This window comes from Astatotilapia calliptera, chromosome 9 (genome assembly GCF_900246225.1).
Source record: "Astatotilapia calliptera chromosome 9, fAstCal1.2, whole genome shotgun sequence".
NCBI classification, from domain to species: domain Eukaryota; kingdom Metazoa; phylum Chordata; class Actinopteri; order Cichliformes; family Cichlidae; genus Astatotilapia; species Astatotilapia calliptera.
Window position 1 is genome coordinate 9948324 of NC_039310.1, and position 26973 is coordinate 9975296.

Sequence of the window (26973 nt, forward strand, 5' to 3'; positions counted from 1 at the left end):
GAATTTATCCCAAATCCAAAAGGACAGACTAAATAAACAATAGTATCTTATCAGTGTACATGTGGTGGTACACTTGCTGTGTGTGGGACACACAGACAGCGCAGTGAACCATCTTCCCACGCATAGACGATCTCGGTGTGCCTGCGTCTTGACGCGTCATGTGTGGTGACAGTGAGGGAAGTTTCCGATCCTGAGAGGTCTTCAGTTTCAAAAACGAGCCGCTGTATTAAAAGCTTTATTATTTTTGTTGGTACTTCTCATCATGTCCCAGCTGCAGCGTGTCTGCAGACCATCATGCAGTGGAGGAGACACGTCACCGGCCTCGCTTTTAGCCTTGTTTTTGTTGTGTCATATTTCACGAACAAGGTAGGTACTAGCGAGGATACGAGTCAAAAACTTTAGTTTGAAAAGGAGGTTACTGATTTAGAGATTCCGCGGAGATGCTTTGAGTAATCCCATGTGAATCCATCCAGACATCAGCTGTGTAAAGGGTAATATTAGCGCTTGGTATCAGGGAGTAGAAATAAGTGCAGGAAGTGTACAAAGACCAAGTGTGAATAGGATCCACAGTTATGCCGAATTGAAAACTCGATTATATCACATAGTTAGAGTCGTGTTGTATCCCGTACAGATTTATAGAGACAGCTGTACAAACCTAATTGGCAGACTTTTAAATGGGTTTTGGCGGGAGTAATGAAGCATCTCTAGGGAAATGATTAATACCACACTGCCTGCATATGAAATGAGCTCACTGTCTTCTCTTTTTTTGTAGTTTGTCCTGTCAGTGTTAAACTTCACCTATCCAACCTTATTTCAAGGGTGAGTAACTGAAAATAAATATTGAATATGTATCTAGTGAAGTGACTCTTCTTTGAGTAGAATACATTTCAATAAATCTAAAGAAGTAAAAGGATAGGTGTACGTTTGCATGGGATTAATGAAGACTCCGTTATTTTTAGAAACTCCCACCATGCTATCTGGAATAACCCTGACATATTACAAAACAATAATATGATTAATTTCCCAGAATGGAGTTGTAAAGGAATTAAATACTTAGAACATATATTAGAGGGAACAGAATTTATTCCATTTGACAGACTAGTTGCACAATATGGGATCAACAAGACAAGGTTTTTAGAATATCAACAAATTAAATCCATAGTAAAAAAGAAATTTAACCTCAGTCAAGTTGAATTACAAACACCACTAAGTGCGGCACATTTTCTTACTCTTAAATCCCCCAAATTATTATCTAAAATATACAGAACACTTTCTAAATTAGATGAATCAATATCCCTTCCTACTGCAAAGTGGGAAGCAGATTTATCAGTCAACCTAGACCAAAACTTCTGGTCTCAGATTTGCTTAAAAACTTTTAAATTAATTAAAAATCCCAGTCTGCAATTAATACAATACAAAATACTTCATAGAGTGCACTATACAGGTCATCGGATGTTCAAGATGGGCTTTACATCTTCCAACAACTGCTCACACTGTCAAGGCAATACACCAGACAATTACATCCACGCTCTTTGGTTCTGTCCACCAGTGCAAAAGTTTTGGCGCGAGATATGTGAAGACTTATCGAAGTGTCTGAAATGTAACATTCCAACCTCCCCCTTAGTGTGTTTGTTGGGCAGCTTAGATAATGTCACTTCAGAAAAGAATATAGCCCATATGGTTTTCACTGCCCTATGCATAGCCAAGAAAACAGTCCTCATGAACTGGAAAAATAAAAATAATCTTAATTCTAACCAATATAGAAATTATCTATTAGATTACATTAGTCTTGACACAGCCTCTGCCACCACATTAGATCAATTGCTCTGGGCCCCTTTTATCAGCTCCATCACCTAGTGGGGGTGGGGGGTCATAGTTTGGTCCCGCCTTCACTGTTGTGATTGGTGAGGGGGTAGGGACAGGCTTAGGGCGTCGGGGGGTTCCCCGGAGGCATCTTCCTTGGGGGGCTCAACCCGGGGTAGCGGTCACGTCCGGTTGAGGGCTCTGTTGGCTCTCAGGTGACTGTTTCCTTGCGGCTGCGTGCAGCGGGGCTAGGGGAGGGTCTGTGCTGACGGACGTGGGTTACTGACCTGGCAACCTGGCTGCCCCTGGGTGGGTCCGGGATGGGCGTGAGGTTCTGGGGGCGCTCCGTCTCTGGGCTGGGGCCCGGGCCGGGCCTCGGGGGCTCGGGTCCTGGTTGGTGTGTTGCCGGGGTTGTGGGCGGGTGGGTGCATGGGGGCCCTGGAGCAGGGTGCCGCCGGTGCATCGAGCCGCCTGGGGGGCTCTTCAACTGGTGGGGGGGATGGTCACATCTTGCAGGAGCTTTCTTCTCTCAGGAACTCTCTGCAGGAGGGGGAGATACAGGAGAGGTGGAGGAAGATCTCAGCCTGGGCGTTTACCGTCTTATGTAGTCTGGAAGATGTGTGGTTGGTGGGGTGGGTGCAGTTTTCTCTGTGGTGGGGTTGGGTGGACTGTCCAGGGCTCTGTGGAGCCGGGGGGCGCTACTGCACTGGGCCCCGGTCTGATGGGCCTGGGCCCCCCTTCCCTGGCGGGTCGCGGAGGGTGGGAGTGCCTACTGGGGTCAGCGGGGGAGCTGGCCCCAGGGAGGGGTTACCTGCCCCTCCCTTCCTTCCCTCCCCATCTCCAGCTGCCTCCCTCTTCCCGCTCCTCCACAACCACCCACACATGCAGGGCCTTGGAGTGGGGGTATGTCACCAGGGTGCAGAGGAGGCTACCCCCCCCCCCCCTGTCCCCTTCTGGCTGCCTCTGCCTCAATTTTATCCCACAACTTAGACATTCACATTATTCACACTCTCATTACACATACATATAGGATCTTGGGGGTGGGCACAATCACGGAGTCCAAATCACCATCAGGGTGTATACCTCACCCCTGACGTCGTTGCCCACCTCTCAATTTTAAATACACTTAGTCATTGAGGGCTATCAGGAGGGACTATGCGCTTACCTGCTGCTCCTTGGCAGGTAGCTCCATGCCCTCCTGGGTTTTAATTGCACCTTAGAACACACATGCATCAACACTACAATGAGCGGGTGGAGGGAGGTTTGGAGTCTTCTCCCACCCCCATTCTCTGCGGCCTGCTGGAGCGGGAGGGCTAGTAGGAGGAGTTGGCCGTCCGACTGCGGTCTGGGGTGTGGGGCCTCCCTGCTGCTGCGGAGTCGGGGTGGTCTGCCTCTCCCCACCGCAGGGAAAAGGGTAACACCACCTGGGTCTGGGTGCAATTCCCCCCTCCAGGGGCAAGGGTACCTAGACCCGGTTTGTAGAGTACGCTTGGGGAGTGTGATTGTGTGTACAGCGTCTCTTTATGTCTGTCTCCACGTTGGTTGAGTGTGGAGTAAGTGCATATGAGAGCATGAGGGTGGGAATGGATGTTTGTGTCTGTGTGTGCCTGTATGTCTGTGTCTATATGTCAGGTTGGGTATCAGACGCCACCTCTCTGGGGACACCTCAGGCCCCTTTGGAGGTTTGGAGGCCTATCTCCACCCACCACCACTTCCCCTGCCGGTGGCGGACTCCCTCAGGTGTCGGTGTGTTGGTGGTTCTTTGTGTCTGGGGGTGGGCGTCCGGGTACACACCAGCTCACTCCTTGGCGGCCGCTTGTCGGGGCCTGGGGCCTGGGGCTCGCTCGGGCCCCTTTGGAGGTGGGGTGCCCCCGGCCTCTCGGCCTAGGGCTCGGTCACTCAGGCGCAGCTGGGGGCCGGCGGAGCTCACGGGCGCGTCACTGCAACTCCCCCTGACTTCTGCTCCGTGGCTGCTGGGCGAGCCCTCATCTGGGACTCTCCTCAGCTCTTACTGGGACAGTGGCGCGGCTGCCCCTCTGTTGGTCTTCCATGGTCTCTTGTGTTCTGGGGGCCTCTGGATGTCTGGAGTTTTGATCTCCTCCATACCCGCTTCACACCCTGGAGGACGGGGCTGTGGCCCCCCCACACTCCCTAGCAGATCATTACATGGAGAAACCTTTGGAATGCAAGCATGCTGATCCACACAGGTATGCACACATGGGTATTCACAGACGCGGACTAAAGCTTTCTTGGCTGCTGCCTCAAAGCACACTGTGCGCTGTCTATCTTGCGTGCTGCACAATATCGTTTATTATTTAGTAAATACTGATATCTATGACTAGCTAGTTTATTGTGATGGTGCTTTGTTTTCTCTATTATTATGTTGCTCTTTGTTGTTTGCTGTCTCCTCTGTTTGTTTTTGTTTGTTTGTTTGTTTGTTTTTTCTCCATACAGGTGACCCAGGAGTTTTTTTTTTTCTCTCTCTTCCCCCCCTTCTCACCGTCTCTTCTCCCCTTTGGTTTTCTTTCTTTCTCTCCCCCTCTCTCTCTCATTCATTCCCCCTGTCCTATTTATTTAAAAAAAAAAAAAAAAAAAAAAAAAATGACAAAGGATGAACTGAAGCTCTGCCATCACGTAATGTCGCATACTGCTGTTTCTGATGTCATGAAAAAAAAAAAAAAAAAAAAAAAAGAAGTAAAAGGAATTATTCATTAGTTTAATTATGCACCCTGTTGTGTGATACCTGAATAACCTCGTGTTTGTTCTCACTAACACGACCAAACTGCACATTTCCAGATGGCAGACATTTATTGGAGCTATCCTGCTTCTAGTGTCTGGAAAGCTGGGATGGGTGGAAATAAACCGCATCACCAGGTACTGTCACCGCACTGCATTCTGCTGGGTTTGATATTATACTGCCGCGTGGGAGATTTCCACACGATCCACGTGCTCTAATATTGCATTACAGATCTGCGGCTCTGTCCTGGCTTCCGGGCTCCCTCCTATTTGTGGGGAACATTTACGCTGGTTCCCGGGCATTATCACGTTTAGTAAGTGCACAGTTCACTTAAAATAACATCGCAGTGCATTCATGTGCTGATTTTTCTTGCTACTGTGACAATCTTGTTATGAGTGTGTCTCCTCCACGCAGGACATTCCCTTCTTCTTCACTCTTCAGAACTGCTCTCATCCCTTTAGCTACGTGATCTTCAAGGTCATGCGCAGAGAGGTAAGTGCGCTCACCGCCTGCTGTAAACTGATCTGTTCAGTCATGTGCTTCACACTCCTGCTCCTAATGTGCTCTCTCTGCTTTTTGTTTTTTAGCAGAAGACACAGTGGCTGAAATTTATCAGGTATGGATGTTTTTTTTATTATTTTTTTAAAAAGAGATTCACACATTTCACACATTAAACGTCCCTCCTTCTCTTCCAGCCTATGCCTCATGCTGCTTTCAGCCATCAACCTTCCCTTTTATGACCCTCAGGTAATAACAATCCTGGCTCACTTATTGCCGGTGCCGTAGATCAAGTTAGTTAGCATGTGTCCTTGCCGTGCAGGTGGACCACAGCGGTTACCTGTGGGCCGTCTGCCATCTCGCCTGTGTTGGTAAGTCTAATATCGTAATATGACTTTAAAAACACTTTTAACTGTGAGAAGAATGATGATGAAGATGTCTGAGCCTTGATAAGGCCGAGGGTTTGAGGTGATGTTGTGTTTGAGCTGATCGATTTTGCCCTAAGGCTTAAATCTTTTGATGGCAATAAGCGACTGCAACAGCAGCAGAAATTGAAACAACAACACTGCTTTGCAGGTGCATATAGAGTCTTTCAAGTTCACCACAAGTCCGTCAACCTGAGGTGAGTGAAAGCCTTTGGTGGGCGCACATGAGCGCCTTCCTAGTCTAGCATGCGGTGCAGTTTCTCAGCTTCAGCTTGCTCTGCTGCACATCAGAGGCTGAAGACGCTGCTTTTGTGATTTGATTGCAGTGATCTTGAGCAGCAGTGCATTAACTACCTGTTCAGGTAAGATTCAAGTCTAAATTGTTTGATCTGAGGCTGAACCTTCAATCTTCTAACGTGAGAGTATTAATTTACTTAAACTACATGTAAACAATTGTGATAAACCCAAGTGTTGATGCGTTAGACATGATCCAAAAAAGCTTATTCGTTTCCTTATTCGACTGCCATTCATAAGTCTTAAAATTAAGGGTCAATATACGGGATAGTGATGTCTAAGTTATTCAGTCGGATTCATTTCAAAACTTTAACCTTTCACGTTAAGCAGATTTAGATATTATCAGTGCCTAATAACAGCTTCCCCCCTTTGAACAACAGCGTGCTGCTGCTGGCTGTTGCTGCTCACCCGACAGGTACGACTGACCTCACATAGATTCTGCAAATATTCTCACAAAAACTTCTGTTATTGCTCATTTTGCAGCTCCTCTTCTACTTCTTTAGGAGCCAGCACAGCAGACCCTCCACCTCTGTCACACCACCCCCCTGCATGTCCTCTTTCACTACATCCATGGATCTCCTCTGAGGTCTTCCTCTTTTCCTCCTGCCTGGCATCTCCACTTTAAAAACTCCTTTGTCCAATTTGTCCACTGTCTCTTCTCTCCAAACCGCTCAACCTGAGCTGTAACTCTGCTGTCCTAGTTTAACATCTTCAACCTCCACTTCCAGCTCTGCCTCCTCTCTTTCTGTTACTACCACTGTCTCCAGCTCATTTTCACATATATATGTGTGTGTGTGTGTGTGTGTGTGTGTATATAAAATTTATGCCTCTTGTCCCTGTGCAGGTGACCTCACAGGTGCCTTGGAGTTCCCGTCCCTGCAGTCGCACACATTTCACTGTGGCTGCTGTGCCAGGTGAAAACGATATTGATTGCATCGATGTTGGTTAGCCGTGAAAACAAGCTGTCGTCCTTTGAGTTCATATCAAACTGAAGCCTTCAGAGTCTGTTCTAATTATACTTGGATATAAAATAAGTAGATCTTTGTTAGAAAGTTTTAAATAACGGCATATTTAGTGTGTTTATGTACAAGGACTCCTGTTCCAGTTCTGTAAAAGGTTTAATAGGACAGAGGAAGGTTTGTGGCCTTCTTACTGGTTGTGTGTCTCACTTCACAGCGCTCTGCTGGGCTTTTTGCTGCGGTTGGCTACAGTCAAATTAAAAAGCGGACTGTCCTTTGAACACTTTGGGGTCTGGATCTTTTTATCTAAGGTGACTTCAGATATGTTAAACTCATGTAACACACAGTTCATCGCACACACACGTGTTGATCATCAAAGTCAAACTGATGCGATTTACTTGTTGGATTATGTCCTGTCAGGTTACTGCCATGCTCCTGTCTCCATTTATTTTCTCTGTGAACTCTAATGCTTCGTCTCTTTTGTGGTAGGTACCAAACTTTTGTTTCCAGCTCATTTCAGCACAAAAACAAATGTTCATTTTCCATGCTTCAGATTTCTGCATCCGTCTTATTTGTTCTAACATGTTTGTGAACGTTTGTATGTGAATTCTTGTCAGTTGTGGTTTTAAAAAGTTGCAGGTTTATGTCCAACTTTTAATGCTTTTTGTTTTCCAGTTTAATACACGTTAATCTCGTGATGCTGGATTTTTGATGAAAGCCCTGATCTGTTTTTGATTGCAGTGTGGTCGTCAGTCACGTCGGAGAGTCTCTGCTGATCTATTCTGAGAGGGATACTCACGTGTGACGAATTTCAGCACTTTAGACGAGTTCACCTCAAATGACTTTCTTTATTAACTGGGGATGCAGATTCTATTTTTCTACATTCATTTTATAACTTTGTCTATTATCTGATCTCCTGACCAAATAAAAGTTTGGTACAAACTGTCCTCACTGCACTGGGTCAGAATTTAAAGGTCTGCATATTATTACTTACTTATTTGTAGATGAACTGTGACAATCCCAACACTCCATAGAAACAATTATTTATTCATCCAAACTATCCGCACAAAAAACATTTAAAAAAAACAAAACACAAGTCAGAACGACTGAAGGGGAGAAAGGAAACAACGGCAACCTTCTTCACAACATCAGTTCTTTTACAGATGGACATTTTTATTTCTCCTCCTTGTTTCGCTTCGGTGAGAATAGAGCATTTAATGGCTGCCTCCTCCGTAAGCGCGCCTCAGGATTCTTCTCTTCTTTGATGTAACCTACAACAGAGGACACATCCTAGTATTAAAGACAGTACAATCCTCTCTCGTGCACTGAAAAGCATGACAGGATGAAGAATGGTCCTGCTGAGAAATGGGTTCAAATGTTTTGCCCTTACTGCTTTAATCTACAGTGCATAACTGTTAAATTACCTCTCTCAATGCATGTTTGCGTTGATGGGAATCCAACTTCCCAGAAGTTTTCAGGTGTGCATGGAGGAACGTACAGGAAACGATGCCTTGAGCAAGCAGACAGCTTTTTCTGTTTTTCCTCCTCTGGCAGATGGGCGTAATACTGCAGGTAAACAATTATTTAAAATAGGATCAGTGTAAGCAGTGTGTCAGTTTTATTAAACTCAAGTACTCAGAATACTTACAATTTCACATTCCTTGCAGGTAGTGCCCTTCAGTTTTCTTCTCTCATCCTTTTTGCGAACGACTGCTACATGTGCAAACGCTGGGTGTCTAATCCAGAGACAGATCTAGGTTATGGAAAACTGACAATGACCAGCAAACATGATCATCTTCAGATAAACACCTGAAAAGGTTGATCAGTTTCTTACCGTGCTTTAGACTGGCATGCACTGTCTTCAGGAGGATCTCCTTATTTGGAGAACACAGGGTTTACCTTACGAATAGATATCTGAAAATACTGATCTAGATTGCACACATTTTCTTTCAATCTGAAAGCTCACCAATGGCCTCCTCTTCATCATCATCACGGTCACAGGGCTGGCTCTGGCCTAGATGTGAACTGTTGCAAGATTTGTACTCCCCGTAAGCCGTTGTGTCGAACATCATATCCAAGCTGTCATTTGCTTTTTCACCGAGTCCTTGAAGTAGGGACAGTTGAGATTACTAACAGTTTAAATCAGCATATTTTAAATATTTTAGAAAAAAAGTGTTGCCGTGTATATTCACCGAACACACTGTCTCCTCTGTCTCGGTCCTTCTCTCTTTGACGCTGAAGTAAGCTGTGACTGACCCAGGTGCAGTCTGTATCTGCCATCTCCACATGATGCTGCCGCTCATCAATTTCCTGGAACGCACAAAACCTGTGTTAGACTCTCACAACGACGTGTGCAATGAATAGATTTAGTTTAAATAATGTTAAAATGATGAACGCTCACATTAAATAGGGACACAGTTTAAAATAATGAGGTCAGTATATGTACAAGTAAAACTCAGGCTTCAGATCAACCTCAGCACTCGCATTTCTACTCCCAGGTCTGGATGATGTTAATAAGAGAGGATATTCCTAATATGGCCAAGCCCAAAGGCCCCGAGCCAGCTTACAGTATAGTGCATGCTGAGGGTGAAGGTTGTTCAGCAGAGCAGATCACGTGACTATACCTCGTCTCCTTTCCACTCGCTGTCGTACATGGAGAGAGCGAGCGCAGGATCGACGCTCCATGTAGGCTCCACTGTGTGCTTCCTATCAGCTGGAACACACAGCCACATTCAAGTTAACTGAATATTATTGAGGAGCATTTCAAACTGTACAACAATCAGAAATATCCGCATGTCCTTCAAGTGACTTTGCTGAAGAGAAATCACCATCTTTAGCTTCACGCTGGCCTTGTGAAGCATTCAGATCCTGCACAGGGGTTCTTTTCTTCCCGTCTGCATCCAGTTTAACCTTCATTTTTGGCTTCTTGAAAGCAGGACTGCTACAAGAAGTGCTTGGCTTTTGGCTGGTGCTCATATTATGTCCTGACTGTACCTGTGTGATATAAAAAGCACCTTGAAACTCTATATTTCTGTCTTACATTTAATTAAACAGCCTGGACACTAAACGTGGTTAAAATTTGACAATGATGTTACTGCCTTCTCTTGCCTTCCTATCTAGTTGCTCCTTCTTGATGCTTGGATTGCTCACAGATATGGCAGTCTGGCTGATCTGTTCACGCTGTAGGTGTTCGCCTTCCTCCTGGTTGTCCGCGTCTTCTTGGAGTCCTCGTTGACTGCGTTCCTGTACCTCTGGACTTCCCTCCTTCACCCGTTTTGCCCTGCAAACACTGCCGCCTTCTGCAAACCGTTTGATGCGTGGGAGAAGAGATGGGGACCCTTTAGATGTTGAGTCTGGACTGTGCATCAGTGTGGATGAAGAGGACAAGAAGCAAGGCCTTGAAGAGGGAAACAAGTATAACTGTAGCACCGAACTGTTATTTTTTTTTCTCTTTTCCACATGGAGGTGTCTGCCACAGCAGAAGATGATGTCTCAATGCTTACTTTAAACGAACGTCCTGCTTCCAGAGAGTGCTGAAGCTTCTTTGCTGGCTTGGGGCTTTCCTGAGATTCTAAGGTGAGAAAGAGAGCTAATCTGTTTGATCACACCTAAGATTCGTTTTTATTAAAGCCTGATCACATTATTTTTATTAGATCATCATTTGTTTCAAATCCTGCTTATACACACCATCTGCTGCTTTTCAATAAGTTCAAGGCCACAAGTTTCTGCAATTGCTGCCTCTTCTTCACCTTCAGTCACATCGTCTGAAAATGGAAACAGACATGTTAACAGCAACACGCTCATGATCGCATCTACGGAAGACCAATAATGGATGAAGTCATACTTGAGATCTGCGACGCGTCCATTTCACAGGTGTTAGGGACGAGCACTTCTGCTCTTCCAGGATTCTTTGTGGCACCCTCAGGATCTTTGTATAAAAAAGAATTTAGATTAGAAAACTGGTTTGTGTCTTCAGACAGGTGACGAAGAGGAAGCTACTTTAAAGAGGACTGACCATTGAAGAGCGAATTGTTAGACTGTGGTAGAGGCACCTCTGCATAGCGCACACGCTTCATTTGGTCGTTATTTTTCTGTTTCTTCAATCTGTTTACCACGGGCAGTGAGCTGGGCAAGATCGGGGAGTCTGGAATAACGCCCTCTTCCTGTTCTGCGGGTGAGGCCTCCTTGGATTCAGACCTGAAAAGAAAAGCACACGTGTAGTGCTTCACTGGAAACTGAAACTTTAAAACTTACCGAACCTGAACCTACAAGCCTACTGAGGGGGGAAATTTATTTTCCCAAGGGGCCACAGAAGAAACTGGGACTGTTAGCACCAAAAAGCTTATAAACACATAAAAATAAGAATACTGAGTAGCAGCTTGGGATAATGTATTGTTCACTCCTGAAATGTCTGACCAATGTAGGTGATACACATTTTTATAGAAGCTTTAATTCAAGAGGTTTAACAAAAGTATTGCACTGTTTACAGCTATTTGCAGGAATCATGACACAGTCCCCCATTTTAAATATTTAAAATCTATTAAGTATCTTTTCACTGGAACTTTTAATATGAGGTTAAAAAATTAATTAATTAAAATCTGGGCGCAAACGGAAGAAGCCATAAAACCAAAATAAACCTATCGGAGCAGTAGAATAAACTTGCATTTGTAAAAAGAATAAATGCACAAACCAGGCTCAGCAACACCAAAACACATGAAAGACAACTGAAGACATCTTAAGTACATGAGCGCAGTGGATGATTGGCTAAGAAAAACCCGTTCACAATATCTAACCAAATGAAGAACAGTCTCTGTGAGACAGATGTATCAATGTCAAGAGACACCTTGATGAGTAGACTGCGCAATGCTCAGAAACTGTAAAAAGATACAATAAAATAAGAAAGCAGGGGTTACATCTCAGACTCTACAGGTCTCAGTGTGTAAATGTTAAAGTTCATGACAGCACAGTCAGAAAACGATGAACAGGGATGGCTTATTTTCAGGAGAAAGCTGCTTCTCTCTAAAAAGAACATGAAGGCAAAGCTTAGGCTCACAAACAAACCACAAGACTACTGGAACAGACGAGACCAAACTGAGGAGGTGTACGTATAATGCAGAGGGATGTGTTTGGCAAAACCCAAATACATCACCACAAAGCACGGTGGTGGAGTGGTGATGATTTGATGTGTCTGAGTCATCCAAGAACTCCCATATATACCAAAGTATTCCAAGTCATCCGTCTGACGGTTAAAGCTTGGCAATAACAGGCTCATGCAACAAGACAATGATCTGAATCAAAGCAGCAAATCTACATTCAACAGAATGGCTGAAAAACAGAAGAGTCAGGGTGTTGTGCAATGGCCCAGACCTCAATAAACTGAAGCAAGTCTGTAAAGAGTCAAACTTCCTCCATGATGCGAGATACTGATAAACTTCAAAGTACTTCAAGTTATTGCTTTAACTTTTTAAAACATTTCTCATATTTTTCTCGTGAACAAAAACATTAATGCGACACAGCTTACCGAGAACTCTTCAGTTTTTGCAGCTCAGCTCGCAGCTTATTGTTTTCATCCTCCAGCAGGTTTCTTTCATTTTCTGAGGAACAAAGGTTTGCAAAGAACATGTTTTTCTCTGTTCTTAAACAAACTGAGAATCTTAAAGAATTTTTAGGGTTTTTTCACATTTATTCTAGTATATTACTCGTCATATTATATAACATACTACTGTTGTGAAAGATTGCATCTGCATATGTGTATGCACATCAGAGAGGGCTATTAATGGCTGTTGGACACTGAAATGAAAACACTCACTTAGTTTCTCGATAAGACGCAGATTCTGCTGCTGACCGTTTTTCATGTTCTCCTCTAAGATGGAGCATCGATCACACTCTGCTGCTCGAAGCCTGGAAAGGGAAAGCACTGCTGGCAATCTTTATGTTTCACACCGTTTTAATGCAACACATTAAATCTTGTTAACTTTCAGTCTGCGGGGGAATCTGAAGCACCCATACAATGAATCAGAAAAGGTTATTCTTGTCTTTGGTATCATGTTGCTCCAGTTAATTAGAAATCCCACATCAGTGCCAAACTGCAGCTTTCCCATCCTAAGTTATAGTTAGAATTTAACAGAGGTTCAACGAGACACATATATTCCAAACAAACAAACAAGCATTTGCTACAAAGGGAATAACAGTGGAGTGCACGTGCATTCATCTTTGGGTAAATTACCTTTCCTCCAGGAGAGCCATGGCATCCTGCAGGTTTTTATTTTGCTCCTTGAGCTGCTGGTTTCGACTGTAAAACACTTCAAGCCTCTGCGCATCTCTGTAGAGGACAAACACATCACTTTACCCTTCATACATAACTTACTAAGACTCAAGTGTCTTTCTCATTAAACGCAAAATGACACAACATACTCACAGGCAACGTTCCTTTTTCAGCTTGCTTACTTTTGCTTCCAATTCTAGAAACAGCAACAAGTGCAATGATGACATGTGTTTTCATTTAGCTTCTGAACTTCATATTATAGATATGAAAGCCAGCATGAACGTGGTGAGATCAAACTGTCAGTTACCCTGAAGTGCATTTTGGTGACACTCTCCAAGTTGCCTCCACAAGTCTTGAAAGCGATCAGCTGATTTGGCTGTCCCGCTGCTCCTGTCGTTTCCAAAACTATCTACAAGCGTATCTCTGCTCGCTTCCTGCCAACGCAAATCAACCGTGTTTGCCTCACAACAATAAATTAATTCTTTCAGCTCATTTTAGTGTTGCTTAATGTTAATTCGCACTTGTCAATGTAAGCCTACTTTAGCTTTGCTACATGGCGCGCGCAGACGAGCGCATAAACTTAGTGCTAATTAGCTAAATAATAATAATAATAACTTTCACCCCCTCAACACTCACGTGTTTACTACTTATTGTTTATTGGCTTTCAGAACAAGCATTAATAAAACTTCACCTCTGTCTTTTAGCTTGTTCTCCCAATAACCACTTAGACTACAATTAAGAAATAAATGCAAAGTTTAGACTTAATGACACGAGCTCACGAGAAAACAGCCGCAAACAGACTCAGACTTACACCGACACGTCTAAAGAATAAAAACTAGGATATTCTGTCAAAGAGAAAAATGGTTAGAGTAACGTTTAACAGTACAGTACCATGTTTGAGCCATACAGGCTACGGCTTGACCATAACAAAATCCAAATTCGCGCGCCGAACTGCAAGCTGGGAAATCTTCTTCTTCGTTTTCCAATTGACGTAGGAAAGCTTTGACGCCATCCTCTGTTAAACAGCAGCCAGTGGTTTATGATACTACTTCTCTCCAAACAACAATAATAATGATAATACTTAAAATATTGTTTTATGAAATTAAGTTACAGAAAGTTGTTTGACTTGACCTCAATTACCAATGAGTAGCTTTAAGAATAAAATGTCTAAAATCTATAATATAGAACAGAGCCATGGGGACTACAGTACAATATCATAATCAGAACTGTGTAAAAGTCCTGAGTCGGCCCTTGTTTCTTTATATTTTGAGTTCCAGGTTTAAAATACAAATTCCCAAAGAGCCATTACCTGAAAATGTGGCATGTCATGTGGTCATAAAAAAAAATTGTCATACCAAATATTGCCTTTCAAACCAGTTTGAATCGTCCAGCATATATTTTGTTTCATGTTCTTCTTTATTTTGTCATCATTTCTGGCTGCCCCAACACACCCAGTGAGAAGACATGCACAACACAGGTTATTCTTATATTTGTTTTTATTTTTGGTCTTTCTTTAGAATACAAAACAGCAACCAAAGTCACAAAAATAACATTTACAAAACATGTTTAACTGAGGTGACCGAGGCAACATAGAAAAGCATGTCTGAAACAGTGACATTGGTGGATTTTTAGCCTGGAGACTTGAGGTAAGACAGCGAGCGATGTCGGAAAAAGTCAAATATCTTTTACAAACCGTTTGGAATTAGTGCCTTCATTCAGTAGTGCTATTCACAAATGGAGTTTAATATCATTACGGTGCCCTAACATGTCCACGTTGAGCGGTGATTTAATGATGTAGTGCTTCAAATCTGCCTAAGAGTAAATTCATTAGAGTGACATGTAAGTCTAAAATTCTAAGCATGTTGCACTGTATGGCACCATTCAGAATGGTTTCCGTTCGAGTCCCGCTTTCACACACATGCGCACACACACACACACTTCCTGCTCATCCACTCTTATTAAATGGGTGCAATTGACTTCTAATAACTTCCTATACTTGTTCCCCACCAAGAACACTTCTGGCTAAAATAAGTGAATACATCATATATCACCCAAGCAGGAGCAGCTTCAGACTTTTGGGGGAAAAAAAGAAACTGAAACACCATTTGTTTAAAAGAAAAAGAAGAAAGTTTAACAGGCCAGAAAAAGTAAAAGTGTTGGAATGGCCACCAGTCACAGAGGCACAAACTCAAAGTCCCATCTTTTGTTCCTACAATACAAAAATGGTAAGACATTATGCAAACACTGCATCACTGAAAGAAAACGATAAAAACCACTTACCTAAACACAAAGCGGTGAAAAATAGTACAGTTTGGCCCGTGATGGACGGCGCAGGTATGTTTTTGCATGAATAAACGTTTCTCGTCTGTTTTTTTTCTTTCACATTTAAGACATAGTCACTGGTGATTCAGCATTGCAGATTATTACTCTTTTTTTTTTTCTTCTTAGTTCCTTTGGATTTGTGCCTTTTATTGAATTTGCATCTGTCACAGCAGGGAGAATTGAGCTAGCATTACTTTGTAAATCTATATATACACATGCATTCAACATCATATTTAATCCCCCAAATTAAAGAGAAAAAAACTATTCCAAACTCCTTTTTCACTACATACGAATTTAAGCTATAAAAACCTGCATGAGAGTCCACATAGAGTTTGCATGGAGGCTTTGCAGTTTGATGTGAGATATGCAGCAGGTTTGTAGAGGTGCTGGCGTTGAGGGGGTGGGGGTGTGGGGGTATGGAATGCAGCCTTATTCCATTAATAGGGGTTGTGGGGATGGGCCTATTTGTCACCCCCTGCTTATCCAAATGGGACTCTATGTAGTTGGGTTTTAGATTCACATTATGCTGGAAGAAGAAGAATTGGTAGCGGACGCTGCCAGGGCGGGGCAGGTCGTCACCACGAGAGAAAAACACTGGAGTGTGAATGCATATCTACCATCTTCCGGACCTGCAGAGAGAACACCGGGTGTAAACATAAACCTTTAATCTGCACCTTTGACCAAACTTGTGATGCTTTTAAAACATACTCACACTTCTCTCTCTTCACCACTGCGGGGGCACGTAGCTGTAGCTGGGTGTGCCAGGAGGCCGATATGTGGGCATCGTGACTGGGTGGGGAGCGACGGGCGCTGGTGATGGAGTTGTCAACAAAGTTCCTGAGGAGTGAAAGCCACAGGTAAAACTACAAATCGAACACATTTGTATCCTGGATAAGATTCAATAAACTGCTGCAGCTCACCAGCTGACATGGCCATAGTGGTGCCGGCTACCATGCCCATGGCGACACCGTTGTTGCGGGGAGGAGGGATAGGCGGGGCATACATCGCTGCAGGCATCCCATTGGGCTGGACCACTGTCGTGTGATGGATGACATGAGGCGGTGGAGCATACAGAGCCTGTGTGTAGTAAGGGCCTTGTTGTTGTGAAGGTATTAGTGCCTGGTGGACAAACAACCACACGTTACAGCTCAAGCACTGAGACTGGATGAAGAGGGGCAGCGTGTTATTAAAAATATACACATACAGCAAGGACTGACCTGTGCATAGGGGTTCTGTTGGGGGTAGGTGCTCCTGACAGGGTACACAGCAGTTGGGTAGGGGTTTGGGGAGGATGAGTACGGTGGGACGGTCCCTGTGCTGGGAGAGCAGGACACTTTGAAGGGAGCACTTTGAGCATAGCCTGGAGAGGGAGGAAGACGGCTCATATTAGGGCCGTTTGTTCTGGGACAAAATAGCTGAAGCTTGGAAGAAACACTGGCTGTGCAGCTCAGTAAAACAGGACCCTCATAGAAGAGAAGCGCACACACTTTTTAGGGTTATTAAGAGTCTCTTTGGAACTTTTATTCTTTATTACGTTATGTTTATAATTAATTCAAATCAAGAAGTCAGATGGAACAATTTGACTCTTTTGAAGTGCATCAGGAAGATGTGTTTCAAGATCTATCAGATAAACTCGGGCAGATTTCATCGTTACTTTCTTCTCACCGTTAGGGAAGCCTGGGTTTGCTCCTGCGTAGATGTTGGGAGTGTACATTGGAGCAGCCGCTGCGTATCCTAGAGGAAATCCAGCTGCCAAAACCAGAAACAAAACAAGAATATAATAGTATTCTCAATGCTGGGAGATATTTTCTTGTAATTATGCTTGTTTCTTAAACCACTATGCTTCAGGTTACCTGGATAACCTATACCCTTAGTGTTGGTAAAGGGGACCCCTGTTGGTGCAGGGCTGTATACTGGGTTCATTGTGGCTGTCTACTTGCAGATGCTGTAAATAAGAGAAGCACAGACAGGTTGGAATGATGCAATCATGCATGGAAACCAACTGCTGATCTGTGTGCCAGCAGAGCTCTTGTGGAAAGGATGGACATGAGAATATGAAGCTTTCTGTTGCTGTCGATTGTGACCCTGTTGTTCCAAAAACAGCACAGTGATTGTGAAAAGATTCCTCAGAATGTTTAAACAAAACCTTCAGTTCTGCTTTCAGAAACCTTAAGCATGTCGACTGGTTTGGTGTGCTTTCTTTAGAGCTTAGACTTTGACATACTCTCCATTTATTAGACTGCTGTTACTGTAGCTTTCCCATTCGTCACATTTCATTACGTTTATATGTCATGGCATGTGCACAAACTACTACTTTTACCCAACGACACAGCTGACTGACAGCGGTCTGCATGATATGACCTTGCAAGGTCACGGTAACAAAAAAGCGAAGACTAGACTAATAAGCATTTTCTGACATTGTGTGCTGACGTGCACCTATTACAGTTGTATTGGCATTACTATATATTCTGTTTGATAATAAACATAACGCAGAGAAGGTGCTTGCGCTATTTTTAAAAATGGTGTCAACATGGTTCCTAATGCTCTCAGCACTGTCTAAAGCAGAAAGACATGAGCGCAACTAGTCATTGTACAATGTTCGTGAGCAGTTTGTAAAAGACATTTTTGGAAAATTAATACACTCAGCTAGACCTTTCATTTTGCATTTTTTGATGCCATTCTGTTGTTCGGGTCAAACCTTAAATTTAACAAGGTGCTATAAACATTCCTCAGAGATGTTACTCCACGTTAACACGATGCTATCTCCTCCTCTTCCTTCTACCATGGAGTCTCGATCATGAGTTGGCTCTGCTCTCGGCCTCTAGAATTCCCTCCCAGCAAATATCCATATCACTAACTCCCCTCTCGCATCAGAACATCTCTTTAAACCGTGTGTAAGGTGACCTTGAGTGTTTTGAAAGGCGCCTGAAACAAAATGCATCACTATTGTTATTACATTTTACAGCTTTCTTTGCGCATTTCCCGAAGAAACCATGACTTTTGCTTCCCATGACGGTCCCTGGGTTGATTTTAATGCATCTGTGCTTCCACCTAGCGGTAGCTAAAATAAAAACTTAAGCATGAAAAACAAAAACACAAAAAACCTTTCCACCTCGTTACAAGGTGCTCATTCAAAGTGAATGGACTCTGGTAAATATAAATTCACAATTACACTTACTCGGGTTGCTATAAGCACAGTCACGCTACAATTGAATCCAGATTTAACTCCAGTTTATTTGATAGGCTGACTCTATAGGAAACTGAAATTAATCAAAACTTCAAATTTTCAAAGAGAGAGAGAGGAACAACATAATTTAGCAATTCGGCTTTATTTGTGTTACTTTAACTATACTCTTTCACCCAAACACAGCGGACGACAGGGGCGAGAGAGGTGTGAAGCTATGCGTTTCTGTTTGTTTGGTGTTTTTTTTTTTTTTTCCTGGATGTTTTCTTAGACTAAAATCTAAATATGTGCTGCTCATCGGTAAGTCTTAAAGGCTGCTTTCGCCTTCCAAGCACAAACCCTCGGCAGTAACATGTGCCCTCTCAAAACATGACGTTCGATACGTCGCCTGCAAAAATTAAGATGGCAACCTGAAGTAGAAGAATTTGGAAAGGTGAACGCAGCGGGGCTTTGTTACCATCAGCTAGCTTAGCTCACAAGCTTCACGATCTCCACCACCTGCAGTTAGCCTAGCCTGTTTGGCGCCGTAGGTGAGCGTTGCTTTACACGCTGACCCGCTAATCACCTGTCTGACCGCGCGAAGCCGCCGGAGTGTCCCCGGACAGCAGACAGATGGGGGACAGCTCGTCAAGCAGGCCGCATAGCACAGGAGGCAGGCAGCCAGACAGCTGTGTCAAGCGGTGCAGCCTGTCCCGTTACCAGATAACACGCATATCTTTATGTCCCGATAACAAAAACCCACAACAACTTACTGTTAGCTGCTTTGACCGTCAGTTAGTCACCTTCTCCGGTCTTGTGGGTTAAAATGAAATAAAGCTAACTGCTGTTTTGCTCCCAGATGCTTTGCTTAACTCTTTTGAGCACCCCGCGTCACTTCCGTGGTGTCACGTGGTATACAAATTAAAAAAATAAAATAATATAGTCTACTTTATATAAGATGCCGGTTTTGTTTTCTTTCAACAACGTGTAAATCCCATGTTAAACAATGAAAACACCAGTAGTTCTTTTTAAACTATTATCATTAGTTTTCCGTCAAACACGATCTGAAAATAATTATCAAATCCAACCAACATGACGTAACAGGTCAGATAACGCCTTTTATTGGTAAACAACTGCATCGTCTTTTAATACGGTTCGTATTTTTTGCGACACAATCACAACACTTTTGACGTTGCAGCGGTGTAACGTCCAGTATCGCAACACTGCAACAGTACTGTGTAGCAACCCTCCTTGAACTCATTATGTCGGCTCTGCGGTCCTTGCAGGCGGTAAAATTTATTTGACTCGAGCGTGACTGTTGCTTTATCTAATATCTCGTCGTCTCCGGACTCGGGAGACTTTGCTTACTTCTTAAACTGACCACTGTTTCTTCCGAAATAATTTTCGCGTTTCTGTGACAACGGGACAATTAGTGCTTCGTGCCCTTTGAGGACCTTGACGCATCGTTTCCATTCAGCCATTGAAGTGGGAAGAGTCGGGTCCGTATACTGTTGTGGTTTTAGCGCGATCTACGTGTGGGTTTTTCACAGGTTAAAAATGTTGCTGCCGAGCTCATATTAGGAACCGTCTTGCGGTGTACGGTGAAACTACTCGCTCAGCTGGCGTCGTCGGTGAAGAGCAGGGGCATAATGTCTGGAGCGGCGGGTGGGGGAGGAGGCTCCTCCTGCTTGGGCGCAGCAGCGGCAGCCAGTTGCAGCTCCACCGGCTCTCCATATGCGGCTGCAGCCGGAGGAGGCGCAGGGGTGGCGGGGAGGCTACCAGCGAGGGTTTTGGAGCATGTTTTCTCCTACCTGGAGCTGACTGACCTGATGCGGTGTTCGCTGGTCTGCTGGCACTGGAACAATATCCTGGCGGATGAAAACAGCGAGGTGTGGCGCAGCCTCTGCAGCCGGACTCTGAGCGACGAGGCTCTGCGGTCTGACATCCTTTGTAACCTGCCCACCTACAAGGGCAAAGTAGGTTCACCAGTACACATCCCTCTATCCTGGGGTTACCTGTTTGATTATGCCTTTACACAAAGGGACAATGTAGCCATAAACATTACTGAATGTCAGCGTAATCTAGTGCTTTTTAACGTATTCAATGAAATATAAGACATAAACGGGCATAAAACTGAATCCTGCTTGTTGTATTATTGTCTTTCAGTTGGTGATCACACTGAGCAGGTGTAGATCAGATGTTTTGTTGCCATTGGGCTTATCACTGGAGTCCATATTGAATTGACTCTCCAGTCTATTGTTGCATAATAGAACAAAACCTGTTCTAAGCAGTCTGTGTATGGAGACTGTTTATAGGAGTGTTGATGGCATGAAAGTAAGGTTTGAATGAGAACAACTTGTCTGTGTCCAATGTCAATCTAAGGACACTCATTCATTTGTTCCAAAGTGTTTTTAGAAACACGACCTACATTCTTATGAAAAATATTTGAGCTCTGCACCTCTGAATGGTGCAATGAGCGTCCTGCGAGATGGAAAGTGGAGTAGCATGTCTCTTCTTCTGTATGCATGCTTCACAGAACTTTTTTCCCCTTACAAATATTTAGATTTCCCAGCAAGTGTCTGTGATTTTGTTAACTGTAACTGTCTTCCTGTGCAGCTCAAGGCCTTTCAGCATGCTTTGAGCTCCCACGACTGCTCCCGCAACGTTTACGTGAAGAAGAACGGCTTCACTCTGCACCGCAACCCTATTGCCCAGAGCACAGACGGCGCGCGGGGCAAAATCGGCTTTTCGGAAGGGCGACATGCCTGGGAAATCTGGTGGGAGGGCCCCCTGGGCACCGTGGCAGTGATAGGTATCGCTACGAAGCGGGCGCAGATGCAGTGCCAGGGCTACGTAGCCCTCTTGGGCAGCGATGACCAGAGCTGGGGCTGGAACCTGGTCGACAATAACCTGCTTCACAACGGAGAAGTCAACGGGAATTTCCCCCAGTGTAACAATGCACCTAAATATCAGGTAGGAGTCGAGATTTGAAATGACGTTTTAAAAGGAAATTGTGTAAAGAGTACAAGTGAAAACATGATTATAACTCCTGATGTGACCGTGCCTGTCCACAGATCGGGGAGAGAATACGAGTGATTCTAGACATGGATGACAAGACGTTAGCCTTTGAGAGAGGTTTTGAGTTTCTCGGAGTGGCTTTCCGTGGACTGCCCAAAACCTGCCTGTTCCCTGCTGTGTCTGCAGTATACGGCAACACTGAAGTCACCATGGTGTACCTGGGAAAACCTCTGGACGGCTAGATGCAGATCAGCCTGTGCCACCCTGAAATCATACATGTTCCTGTCAAGTGCAGACAGACTGCTGATTCCCTCCCTATTGTAGTGTTTTAAGGTTTGGAGGGTAAGTGGTCACATTTCTTCCAAACACAGTAACCTTATTTCCATAAGCACACAGAGAACAATCTGCAATCTACTTCGACTCACCAAAAAAAAGCGAAGGTTTTTTTTTTTCCCAAACTGGACAAACAACAGGGGGAAAGGAATGTGCAGGGACTGTTTGTGTATCTACGTGGAGAAGTCCACTTTTACAGTTTAGCTGCTGAACTCTATTATTCACCTTACAGGGGAAACTTAATTTAATGTCACGCATTTTGGACTCGTGCTGAAGATTTACTTGAGATTTTGTCTGCTTGAAGGAGGCCTAAGCTACTCTAAACCAAGTGGCGAATGCTTTAACGCAACATTTTTAACATGTGACACAGTCGTTAACATGTGAGTTAATGGACAAACGCATTGTGGAATGACTGCATTACAGTGAAATGAAACATGTGAGATGTATTGTAACATTCTGGCGTAGGTAAACCTCAAGGACACATGGGCCACGTCCATGGCACGTGTGTGGCAGTCCATGCATGCGCACTGTTGTGCTGCGTATGCACTGAAACATCTCCCCCTTTCAAGTACTTACTCAGTAACGGTGGAAACTAAACCTGTAACATGAAATGTGTCTTTTTAATGTGCTACTGTAGTATTACGATTTATTTATTTCCTGGTTTTATCTATGGTACTATAGATACTGTGTGATTTTAAAGCCTGAAAATAAAGTCTACATGGTGCCACTCCTACAGTAAAGACGGTTTGATGTTTGTTTGCATAAGTGAAGAGAATGCAGGTGGTCTGAAAGATCGACCATCACCACACTGTCAGCTATTGATCAACTGGTAATGGTAAATGGACTGATTCTTATATAGCGCTTTTCTACTCTCCCGGAGTACTCAAAGCGCTGTATAATTGTTGGCCTTTTTTTTTTTTTTTTTTTTTAAGGGAACTTGGACAAGAGGATCTTGCTCATGCTGCCAAGCTCAGCCATGAACTGTATGATTATGATGCACAGACTAGCATATCTAGGCTATTCCATTAAAAAACAAACATTTCTCTTAGAATCAGCTTTTTAGAACAATAACTTATATATTTAAAGAAGCTATACTAATATTGCTTGAAGAAAAAGTGGATTTTCATTCATGGTTTAGAAGATAAGCCTGGTATCAAAACATGGGAAAAGGGAAACCTTTCATGTACTATTAAGTTGTTTTTAACCAACCACACATGGAGATATGAACCCAAACTTGAGTTTCTATCTAGCGACTCGTCAAAAAAACAAAATAGATCAATCATCCACAGTAACTTGGCACGTGCCCTGTTCCAGTTACTTTGCATCACAGACATTAAACCTGAGCAGTTTTGCTACTGAAATGATAATATACTGTGATGCTGGGCTATATACTTTGATGAAAGTAAAATTTTCCAAGGCTTCATTAAATGTGCTAAAGTAACTGTTTAAATAAAATCTGCTGGTTCGCTCTGGAAATCCTTTTGTCAGATTTCTTGGATTTTTATACGAAAGACTCAGCTAACAATAAACAACAATACATTTGAATTATTTAGTTTGATTGCTTTATTACCATTGGACTATTTCACAAAGTGTTGTTGCAAATCTAAAAACTTGGCTCTTCTTCTGTTTTTTTAACAAGAGCCAGGTAATTACCATAACAACTGTATTATTGATTAGTATGTGGTACAAGCTGCAAAGACAATATCCAGTATACAAGATCAACCATTATAAATACAAAACATTTTACCAGGATTAATGACTTAGTTATGCAATAAATTATTAGCAAAATAAGAAAAACAAAACATAAAATCATGTGGGGACACAAAACTCCACATGGCTATATCCATTCCTGTGAAAAACTAGGACTATCCTAACTGCTTCTACAGGAATCAGGGAGGTAAGTATTAGCTAGGTGACGCTAATCAAATGCACTCTTTTAGCTGATCATCAGTGATCAGTATGTATGAGCAGCTCTATAAAAACAGAAGTTTTAGTGGTTTGCATGTCTGGACTATTTAGGTGTAGTCCAATCTTCCCAGGAGTTGACCTGTCAGCCAGTTCACCTAAAGAGCAGACCGTGCAATGTGCAGTGAAACTGCAAAAAAACATAAGAGTTAGATTTCAGACTTTACAGGACTCAGCTCGTATGTTAACTGTTAAAGTTCATGACAGTACAATTAGAAAAAGACTGAACATGTATGGCTTTTTGGAAGGCTTGCCAGGAAATAGCCTCTTCTCTGAAAAGAACATAGCAGCATGGCTTCCAACGTTGCATCTGAACAAACCACAAGACCCGTGGAACAATGTCCTTTGGACAGACAAGACCAACGTGGAGATGGTTTGCCTCTAATCCACAGCAGCACATTTGGAGAAAACCAAACGCAGCATATCTGCACAAACACCTCACACCAACTGTCAAGCACGGCGGTGGAGGAGTGAAGATTTGGGTTTGTTTTGCACCCACAGGACCTGAGCACATTGCTGTCATTGTGTCAACCATGAACACCTTGAGGGGTCAAAGTGTTCTAGAGTCAAACATGAAACAAGATGAGACAAAAACACAATGTTTTATAGCACAGCAGCAAATCTACTCCAGAATGGCAGCAAAAGAATAAAAAGTCCAGACCTCAACTTGATTGAAATGCTGTGGTGGGATCTCAAGAGAAGTGTGTGAGTAATGTCTTAAACATGTTGATTTACTTTGAGGCACCACTTTGGTCTTGTCTGTCTAGCTAGTGAGTGAACAACATGCACATTTCAAATTTCAACATGCAAAAGGCCTCAGACAAACAGCAACATATCCAAGGGAAAGTTGGGATTTGGAGATTATGTATCGGAATTTCAGGAGCGGGACCACGCCTCCAAACACGCTCTTTCCGGTTGTCATCTATATAAGTTCCCCCCAGTTCTGCAAACTGTTCATTCTCGTTTACGTGCCCCACCCTCCCTCCTTGTTCTCAATTCTATAACTTCTTCATTCCTATTTAGTACACGGGGATCTGCCAGGCCCGGGAGCCGTCGCCAGTCCCCTTCGAGGCCTTCCCCAAACCGCAGCTCAATTCATGTCCAAGCATTCACCTAATATCTACTAAAACGCCATCAAAACTAAAATGAGGACGTGGGCCCGGCTAGTGAAATATCTTTAAAGACCACAATGCACTGCTCATAACCTCAGCTAACCTCCTCTGAGAGTTTCATCCAAAACAAAACCTTTCAAGCTTGACTTTTCTCTTTTTTGTAAATGTAAAGGTGTGAAATGCTGTTTTCACATCGCTAACATACCTGACATGACAGCGATGTCGAGTTCTGCCTTCCTGCTCTCTGTCAGTATTTATTTAAAGGCAACTCTGCAATAAAAGATACATTTTACATCTCAAAAAGTGCCAACAGAAATTGTTTTGCAATGCTCTAAAATCAGCTCAGCGTGACTCAGGGAAAAAGCCTCTCAGTGCTGGACAGCGTCTCAGCAGTGAAGGAGAGAATTCATTGAATGATTGACTGTCTATGTAATGCCAAGGCAAAGAGATTGGCTGCTTCGCGTCTGCCAATTTGTGGCTCCAGTTTACAGCTTGCCTGTTAGAGTACCTGCTAATACTCCCCACTTTCTGTTCTGTCCTTGAATGTCTGTTTGCCGGACTGTCTATCAAAGTCACTTTCTCCATCCTTGATACTTTTACTTTGCATGTCTCACTGTCTGTATCCAGGGCTGCTATCCTCCCGTTCACCATCAAACCTGCTGTATAACTGCTTAACCTTGGTTTTGTCCACACATAACGATCTAATAGGGAATCTGAAAAAGGATACTGACTATATATAATTTATTTTTAATTCATTTTTAAATCTTTATTTAGTTGCTGCTTATTGACTGTACAGCCATTAACATAATAATGAAATACTGGAATTTCAGTCACTAAAATGAATGCATAGACGTGTCTGTACTGCACCTTTCCATTTGTCAAATATTTCCTTTAAAACATCTCCAAAACTTAAAAGTCAAGGTTATCATCGTTAACTAAAACTAAACTACAAACTGAAACTAGATGTGGAAAAACATAAACATTTGAATGAACTTAAATGTCAAAATAAAAGTTGGACTTCTGAACTAAATTAAAGTGGGAATGATTTTGTGAGAATGAAAACCTTTAAAATCAGTTCAACAATAGAAATTAAATCCTGGTGGATGCCAGTGCCTCACTTTGATGTAAATCTATGTTTCCCTTGGTTTAAGGAAAGTTGCATTTACACGTATGACTTAGCAATATGAGTAACATCTACACCTTCTCAAAGGTTTCTAAATCCCTCCGATGCAATGTTTGACTGGTGGGAGACCTCGACAGAGCCGAGATTTAAGGGCCCACGAAAACGCCGCTGATCCTCGAGATGTTTCCACAAGAGGGCAGTGACGGTTTTTTGCATGCAATGCAAATATCGTCCCACCACAGAGAAAGCCTGATGATGTGGAGCAAAGCCTCTCGAGAGGATAGAGGTTTCCCACATTAGTGTAACGTCAACTGTTGTTGCTGCTTGTATCTGTTCTCACAACCTACAGCCTTAAACAGAAGACTGAGGTGCGCTGATGTATGCGCCGTATGCTCTGAAGGCGTTAACAGGAAGACAGGAATTGTGTGAATATTTATAGAAGCTGTTTTTAATATCTAAAGAAATTAAGCAAAGAAACAAAAGAAACAAAAACTTTCTCAAAAACTAAGAAAGTGTTCTAGTGTTTACATTTAAGTCTCCATCCCGTTTGTTTCGTCAAATAGCAACTGCCCACATCCCCCCTCTACCCTGCCCCACACACACACACACACACACACTCACACCCACACACACACTCGTGGGACTTTTTTTTACACCACCGCTGCTAGAACCCTTTCGCAGCTCTCAAAAATAGAATGCAAATATCAGTAGTGTGCCATGTCTTAAAATGGCTTCAGCTGCTGAAACAGACAAAAAAAAACAGTGCTCACACACTGCACTGCACGTGTTCACAACACTGTGTGAGTGTAGTGCAGGAGCTGCTCTCACCCAGTGTGCTTAGACTGACACACACTGCCTCACACTGCACGCTGCTACAACTGAACGTGAGCAAGGCCACATGTAAAGATGCACCTAAAGCCACTGTAGGTCACGTCGGTAACAGGTGAACACACATG

The 26973-nt window shown here is 43.3% G+C and overlaps 4 protein-coding genes across 8 annotated transcripts; 2 read left to right on the top strand and 2 right to left on the bottom strand.

Annotated features, from left to right (window-relative positions):
• Positions 1-78: 78 nt before the first annotated feature.
• slc35d4 (solute carrier family 35 member D4) lies at positions 79-7663 on the top strand. Of its 2 annotated transcripts, none has more exons than XM_026180745.1 (15): positions 79-366; positions 773-819; positions 4600-4677; positions 4772-4853; positions 4955-5032; positions 5131-5156; positions 5236-5287; positions 5361-5409; positions 5615-5660; positions 5790-5825; positions 6138-6172; positions 6602-6671; positions 6934-7027; positions 7137-7201; positions 7458-7663. In XM_026180745.1, the coding sequence occupies exons 1-15, from the start codon at positions 295-297 to the stop codon at positions 7519-7521; spliced, it is 894 nt and encodes a 297-aa protein (XP_026036530.1). In that variant the 5' UTR covers positions 79-294; the 3' UTR covers positions 7522-7663. The 2 variants fall into 2 exon arrangements, with proteins under 2 accessions (XP_026036530.1, XP_026036529.1); XM_026180744.1 differs by having other exon boundaries at positions 80-366; positions 5128-5156.
• Positions 7664-7733: 70 nt separating this feature from the next.
• On the bottom strand, positions 7734-13993 carry rbbp8 (retinoblastoma binding protein 8). 3 transcript variants are annotated; one of them, XM_026180743.1, is made up of 19 exons: positions 13873-13993; positions 13289-13415; positions 13135-13177; positions 12943-13038; positions 12526-12617; positions 12238-12310; positions 10732-10913; positions 10561-10644; positions 10404-10480; positions 10220-10287; positions 9825-10074; positions 9545-9710; positions 9341-9429; positions 8909-9026; positions 8683-8820; positions 8551-8590; positions 8365-8452; positions 8141-8282; positions 7734-7987 (listed from the first exon to the last, which is right to left on the bottom strand). In XM_026180743.1, exons 1-19 carry the CDS (start codon positions 13873-13875, stop codon positions 7890-7892), a joined length of 1974 nt encoding a protein of 657 aa, XP_026036528.1. In that variant the 5' UTR covers positions 13876-13993; the 3' UTR covers positions 7734-7889. The 3 variants fall into 3 exon arrangements, with proteins under 3 accessions (XP_026036528.1, XP_026036527.1, XP_026036526.1); XM_026180742.1 differs by having other exon boundaries at positions 8551-8587; positions 9825-10113; positions 13873-13992; XM_026180741.1 differs by having other exon boundaries at positions 9825-10113; positions 13873-13992.
• Positions 13994-14459: 466 nt separating this feature from the next.
• fam168b (family with sequence similarity 168 member B) lies at positions 14460-20297 on the bottom strand. 2 transcript variants are annotated; one of them, XM_026180166.1, is made up of 7 exons: positions 20278-20297; positions 17157-17248; positions 16969-17052; positions 16521-16663; positions 16224-16422; positions 16016-16140; positions 14460-15932 (listed from the first exon to the last, which is right to left on the bottom strand). In XM_026180166.1, the coding sequence occupies exons 2-6, from the start codon at positions 17224-17226 to the stop codon at positions 16028-16030; spliced, it is 609 nt and encodes a 202-aa protein (XP_026035951.1). In that variant the 5' UTR covers positions 17227-17248; positions 20278-20297; the 3' UTR covers positions 14460-15932; positions 16016-16027. The 2 variants fall into 2 exon arrangements, with proteins under 2 accessions (XP_026035951.1, XP_026035950.1); XM_026180165.1 differs by lacking the exon at positions 20278-20297 and adding an exon at positions 19240-19376.
• On the top strand, positions 19645-22557 carry fbxo45 (F-box protein 45). Its single transcript, XM_026180164.1, has 3 exons — positions 19645-20442; positions 21083-21439; positions 21541-22557. Exons 1-3 carry the CDS (start codon positions 20116-20118, stop codon positions 21724-21726), a joined length of 870 nt encoding a protein of 289 aa, XP_026035949.1. The 5' UTR covers positions 19645-20115; the 3' UTR covers positions 21727-22557.
• Positions 22558-26973: the final 4416 nt, after the last annotated feature.